The sequence below is a fragment of the Oryzias melastigma genome, linkage group LG3, assembly GCF_002922805.2.
Source record: "Oryzias melastigma strain HK-1 linkage group LG3, ASM292280v2, whole genome shotgun sequence".
In the NCBI taxonomy this organism is placed as follows: Eukaryota; Metazoa; Chordata; class Actinopteri; order Beloniformes; family Adrianichthyidae; genus Oryzias; species Oryzias melastigma.
Window position 1 is genome coordinate 2,591,464 of NC_050514.1, and position 7,155 is coordinate 2,598,618.

Below are 7,155 nucleotides of genomic sequence, written 5' to 3' on the forward strand. Positions count from 1 at the left end.
TTCCAGGTTTGTAATTAATTATTTTACTCTGATCCATCAGAGTGAAGAACCAACTGAGGCAACAAGCAAAAGTCCTCGATTCCTGGTCCTTTAGGCTCCTCCCCTCAGCTGAGGTCATGACCTCTGGGCTGGACCTGAAAGGTTGAGATCCGAGCGGCTGAACGAGGTGACCTGTCGCGATGATCCTTAACCTGCAGGGACCTGCTGCGGCTCACCTGCGGATCAGATCAGATTTTCCTCCTTTTTATGAGGTAAACTACGTTTTTTCCTCGACAAAAACCACGAGACACACCAGCATCCAAAAACAAAAACTCTAAAGTCTGTATTAACCCTTTAACTGCCTGCTCAACCAAACGGTGGGAAACATTTAGAAAACATGTTTTAAAATATTAATTACGTGTAATACTCCCCAAGGTACGGAAACCCTAAAGGGACATTAAAGAAAAAAATAAAGTGATATTTTTTTTTCTCAAAAAGGGAAATAATTAGAAAAAGAAAAAACTCTGGTTAGTAATTGATGAGCACCAGATAATAACTGGTGAGCATCAGTTAGAAAACAGATTTTTTTTTATTACATTTTTAGGGGAAAAAAAAAACAACAAAAAACAGTTACTATCTGGTGTGCACCATGTTACTCACCAGTACTTTTTTGTGGGTAAAACTTAAAGTAACAAAAAACAAAAAAAAGTTCTGCATAGTATTTTTTTTTTTAACTTAAATTTTTCTATGCTCCTGTCAGTAACTAGAACTTTTTTCTCTTACTTGAATTCTTTTTAAGAACCCCAAATTTTATTTTATTTTATTTTTATTTTTTTGGGGGGTTGGGCGGGGTGGGGGGGTAGTTAAAGGATTAATCTACTGTCCTTCCAGGATCTGCCATGCATTTTGGTAATTAACTGAGGCATAAAACATTTGAAGTTGTAGCCATTTCAATAGTAATTTTCTACTGAATTAGTTGAAAATCTGCTCTAATTATTGTTTTTCTCTCCTGTTTATTCAAATTCAATCCATGTAACCTCACGAAAACCAAATAAAATCACATTCTATCTAATTTTCTATGTTTGTGCCAAAACAATTTTTAAATAAATAAATAATCACAGCAGCCTTGATCACTTTTAGACTCTAAAGACCAACATTACTGTATAATCATGTTTATTAGTTTAATCGTAACTACACAAAAACCTCAAAACGTTAAAGTTTTATTAGTATTTTTTTTCTTTTTGTGATAAATCAGGACAGCGCCGGAACATCAACTCTTTGTTTTTTTCATCTCACATCCATTATAGTTTTCTCTTGACGCATTCATACATTCAGGTACATAAATCATTTACAGCTTCATTTTGTTTAAGTCCAACTCTGTACACTTTAAACAGAACGTTACTCTCCATCCAGACTTCTGACCACAAACACTCCAACCAGAGCTTTGTACTCATCATCATACAGGAAACAGGAAGTGACCTCACATGTCAGAATTGTTAAGTTTTTGTTTTGTCTGTCAAAATCCTTTAGTTTCAACCTTATTTCTGATAAAATCATGTCTAATTATTTCTACTTTTTGGAAGATGTTTAGATATTCCCCAGTAAAAGAAATTAATTTGTTATAAAACAAACGTTTGGTTAATTGGCCTGTGGGAGGGGCTAAGAGAGAGACAGACAGACAGAGAGAGAGAGAGAGAGAGAGAGAGAGAGAGAGAGAGAGAGAGAGAGAGAGAGAGAGAGAGATTTTGTATTAATTCTTTGTTTTTTGGGAACAATAAATCCAGTTGTTTATTCTTTAAGTTGTTTGTTCCTCTTATTCTTGAGTGTTTCTTTTTTAACGGCAAGAAAAACCTCGTCACACTTTTGTCTAAATCTAAAATATAACTTTTACAGAAATGTTTTATTTATTCTAGAGTGAATAAATAGTTTCAGTTTAGTTTAAATGTCTTTTTTTAAATTTTTTTATTTCTTATTTTTAAGCTTGACTATACATTTTTTTAAAGTGACTCTTTTAACATCGAAGTTGCTGTTCAACTCTTGTCCAAAAGTGTGTTTAGAAACCTGACACTCCCGTCACATGTGGGAGGAGCTTAAGTTATCCTCACTCTTCTCATGAAAGACACGGAAGATGCTGAGAAACCTGGTTTCTGTTGTTCACAGCAAAAAATCATTTTGCTTTTTTCACTGCTTATTTAAATATCAACAACAACAACTAAATTGTCTCATATTTATATATTTTTTTACATGTACCTGTAAATATATTTAAAAATAGAATATTTTGTAGATGCTCATCTTCACCCAACAAACAGAATCGTTATTTTTTATTCTGCACGCCTCAGAATGACGTCATCCGCAATGGGAATTTTCCATTGGGTTGTGTTCACTTTTGGCCACTAGATGTCGCCATTTCACTGGTTTATGTTCAGCTGAGATTCTTCTTATTTCAAGCTGGAACAGTTTAGATTCCTTTAATCCATGAATTTATATCATTTAAAGAAACACTTTAATGTAATTAAAGAGAATGAAATTCTAAAAACATATAAATGTTTTCAGTTTTACTAAAAAAGGAGATCAGATTAAATTGTTTTTTTCTCCATGGAGTGAGTTTCTAAGACTGAGGAGCATCAGAGCATCATAACGTTAATGTGATGCTGAAACCTTGAGTCACACTCCTTCATCTGAAAGCTGACAACAGAATCTGGATTTGGAGGTTTGGTGGAGGGAGGATCATGATGTGGGGTTGTTGTCACGACCGTCCAGTGAAACAAACTGAAGTCTTTTAGCACTTAAAAAAGATTGTCATGTTTCCGACTTCTACAGGCCGTTTCACACTGTAGCTACGTGTATTTTGTGGATGTTTTATGGAGAAGAAGAAGAAAATTGGTCATACTTAAAAAAAAGTTGTGGTCTTTGTACGAGAAGTTTCCACAGATCACGAATGAACCACGCTAAGATCAGATAAACCGAACGTCATTGAATTTCTTCACTTTGACATTCAGAGTCCTGGGGAGGAATCTCATCACAGCTGAGCCGCGGGTCCTCGTGAACCCAGGGAGATATTTGCAGCATGTATCCAATAAGGTCAATGAAGGATGAGCAATAAAAGCTGCCCCTGGTCCAGGGGCTGCTGCCGCCTTTATCCCTGCAGGCCTTGTGATTGGTGGAGGGTAAGAGGCTGCAACCTCCTGGAGGGGGTGGAGTCAGGCGGCATGGTGGAGAAAGTCCCTCTGCAGAGGAGAAACATACAGAGACCGAGAAATACATACTGAAGGCCTGGGGCCGTAACAGGTCCCCGAACTACGGCCCGCGGGCCGGATCAGGCCCGCCATGGATGGCCACAAAAACATAAATAAAATGTATTTTTATAATTTTTAGGTGAAACTTTGAGGCTGTTAAAGAGTTCTTAAGAACCTGGAACAAAAGGCTCTTCTAGCCTTCAAGCCCCGTTTTAAAGTGAAGACATTCAACAGAGCGTATAGGTTCACGTGTTCTTTACATAGTTTATCTGTACGTCTTCTTCTTCAATGACCCTCAAGGTGCATCGACGCATGAAATACTTATGAATTACACTCATGTATCATGAAAGACCTCAGAAGGACATCAGGACCCGAGGGGCTTCAACATCTCCACAACCAGGATCCTAAACGTTCATGTATGTGCAGACAGACGCATGTTGAGGTGGGAGGGGCCAAACAGCAAGAGCTAAAGAATCAACAAGAAACAGAGCAGAAAGTCTGTGTTGGTTTTTATGAATGCAGCTCCTCTTCAACAATGAGAGCCTTCCCCCTCCTCCCCCTCCCCCTCCTCCTCTGCTTTTATGAATGAGACCAAAAACGCACACAGTGATGTCAGCAGGAAGCTCCTCCCCCTCTGATGCGGGAAAATCCTCACGATCAGAGAGACGCTCCCCGCAGGTCCGTCAGCCGCCCCGCTCTTCCCGCCGGAGACAAACATCACCCATCATCCTCCTCTCCCTCCCTCCCTCCCTCCCTCCCACCGAAGGATGAGTAATCTGAGCAGGGGAGGAGGGGGGGCGAGGGAGGTGTAGGCACGCTGGAGGAGACGGTGAGAGAAGGAGGAGACCATTGCATCATCATCATCATCATCATCAGTGAGCGTGCAGAAGCAGAGGCTGAGAATTCAAAACACTCCCAGCTGCAGAGCTGACCGGATCGGGATAATTCCTGGACGCTTGCAGAGGAGGAGACATAAATCCGAGACGTTTTGGATCAGGATAAAGACTGGAAAGGCTGGAGGATTTTCACCTCAGGGACTCTGACTAATCTCTGGAAACTGACGAGATCTTCTCCTCCAGGATCAGACTAATTCATGGAAAAAAGAATGACGGTCATCGTGTGAATGGGGGGAGGCGGCTTCTCCCTGACAGCCTTCTGATGCCTCAGAGACCGGGTCCTGGATAATATCTGGAGATCTATAGCAGCATCCCACTGCCCTACATCCCCTGCGCTGGGACTCCCCCGTGGGACCTGGGTAATCTCTGGATCAGCGTGCCGGGCATGTTCTGCTTCTGCCTGCAGAGTTCCCTGCTGAAGCTCCAGGCTCTGGAGGTGGAGGGGGGGTCCTCACTGGGGCCGTCCCCCGAGGAGAGCCCCCCAGCTCTGGGCAGCAAGGAGCAGAAGAGCCTGTGCGCCCCGGCAGAGCTGGTGGGGAGGGAGGTGAGGACCAAGGCGCTCTGCCACAGCATCCCTGCAGATGAAAACAACCCCCCAGGTACAACCCCCCTTTACCCCCCACCCCAAGACCCGGTGCTGCTGTTTCTCATTAAACAGGGAAGAGTTATGTGACTCGGATCAGATCAGATCTGCTTCATTCTTTCTGGTGAATCAGCTTTTCCCGCATGACGTGTGAATGAACGTCAGCGTATGGGGATGTGTGGGTGTGTGTGTGTGCCATTGGTGTGCATGCTTACAGACATAATTATGTATGTAAGCATGCACACATCCTCCTATTTCCTCATAGTGTGCATGTGTGTGCATGTGACTGTACATCGGGGTGTGTGTGTTTGTGTAGGTGTGTGCATGTGAGCGTACATGTGCACAATGCCTCCTGTTTCTTCTGAGTCTATGCGTGTGTGCATGTGTCTGTGCCTGTACATTTTTATAAATGTGTGTGTATACATGTGCACTCTCTCATGCTGCGTGCATGTGTGTGTGTGTACATGTGTGTGTGTGTGTTTAAGTGTGTGTACATGTGTGTGTGTGTATATATATATATATATATATATATATATATGTGTGAGGGGGTGTTTACGTGTGTGTGCATGTGAGTAAATGTGTGTGTACATGTGTGTAAATATGTGCTGACCTGTGTATAAAGTTGTGTGTTTGTTTTTGTGACATATCAGTACATTTTTATGATAACACTCCTACAATCTCAGTCCTTGAAATAACTCTTTGAGTGGTTAGGGTACTCATATGACACATAAACTAGACAATGTCCCCATAAGTCACATGTCAGGTATGATCAAATATTGCTGTAGCTAAAACGTGAATAGACCATTGGTTTTCCAGAAGTATATGGCGTAGACCGTCTGATTCCTCGGCCCGTAGAACCTTCGGAAAGACTCGTCCCCATTTGTTCTGTTTTTGTTATAGGTCCTTAAACTTCATGAAAACAAGAATGTGTGTGTAGTCTTGAATCTGCTGCTTTCAGACTGAAACTTTTTTTTTTTTTTTTTTTTTAGAAACCCTTACAAAAAATAAGTATACTCAAGTTTGTTTTAAAGGTACTTATGAACTTTGCAAGTTCATAAATTCACGTTAAGTATACTTGGTATATCACTAGTCTAAATACATTTACCTATATTTGTTCATAACCATTTTCTCACCCAGTGTTAAAAGTGAAGTACTTGTATTCTTGGGATACTTCCAGTATATTAAAAATGTATTTAAATACATTAATCGGTACTTATACACTTAAAAACAACCTTAAAAGCTACATTAGATATACTTCAAAATGTATTTCCATACCTTACAGTAAAGTTAGAGCTTATTGTCAGTAAACTAAAACTATACTATATACAATAATACTATACTATACTACTATATACTATATATTTTGTTTTGCGTCTCCACAGACTGAAGCTTTTTTCCTTCACAGATGAGTTTCTGTGACCCGTAGATTCAGGATCCACTTCGGTTCTGGAGGTCAGCAGTGACTGGGTCACTCTGACCCAACAGAACCAGTGACTCATCCACTGCAGAACTCAGACTGTGGTTCTGGAGTGTGGTGTGAACTGAGCATGTGCAGACCATCCATGACCGATCTCTCCTGTGTGTCTGCAGAGCTGCTGGCCGTCCTCCCCAGACCCCCCCAGTCCCCCAGGCACCAGCCCCTGACCCCCATCCACCCCAGCCAGCAGCCCCTGACCCCCGACGGAGCGCCGCCCCCCAGCCCTCACCTCTCCCCACAGAGGAGCAACCCGGCGGGCGACTGGGGGGGCGGGGAGGTTTCAGAGGATGGGGGCGGGGCCCTCCTTCAGCTGCTGTCGGGACTCTCCAGCCCCCTCCCCTCCCCTCGCTGCTCCAGCCACAGCCTGAGGTTCAACTCTGACCCGGACGCCGCTCCGTCGCCGCCCTGCAGCCAGCAGTACATCCTGTAAGCCCCGCCTACTTGCTTGTTGGTCAGTTGGAGGTCGTCCTGCATGTTCAGTTCGTGACTCGGGTTCTAATCAGTTCTGTTTGGTACATTTAGAAACCTTTATCCAAAATAAGTACTCAAGTTTCTTTTAAGTACACTTTTTATTGAGATGAATACTTTTAGTTTACTTTTTAGATACGTATTGGAGATAAACTTTACGAGTTCATGAATTTATGCAAAGTATTCATGGATTATACTTAGAATTAAACCATAAGTCTAAATACATTTATCTATATTAGCCCATAAACATTTAAAAGTGAAGTAGATGTGTTCTTGGGATATTTCCAGTATATTAAAAAAAAAAAATGGATATACGGATCAGTATGATGAACTTGTTAACAAAAAAAAACCCTAAAAGCTACATCAGATGTACTTCAAAGTGTACTTTCATGAACTTAAGAGTTTACTGCCAGTAAAGTAAAACAATACTATACAATATACCATAATACTACACTACTACACTACTACATACTATATGTTTTATTTTCTGTCCAGCACTTTGGTTGCTACTGCTTA

At 41.5% G+C, this 7,155-nt stretch overlaps 1 protein-coding gene across 1 annotated transcript in view; it reads left to right on the plus strand.

The window, feature by feature from the left end:
* The first annotated feature begins 3,364 nt into the window (after positions 1-3,364).
* The window catches only part of LOC112161055 (protein FAM13C), a 13,051-nt gene continuing 9,260 nt past the window's right edge, over positions 3,365-7,155 (plus strand). The window contains exons 1-2 of the mRNA XM_024296022.2: positions 3,365-4,710; positions 6,285-6,597. Of these exons, the coding sequence (XP_024151790.1) occupies positions 4,497-4,710; positions 6,285-6,597 (527 nt within the window). The 5' untranslated portion in view covers positions 3,365-4,496. The remainder of the gene's footprint in view (positions 4,711-6,284; positions 6,598-7,155) is intronic.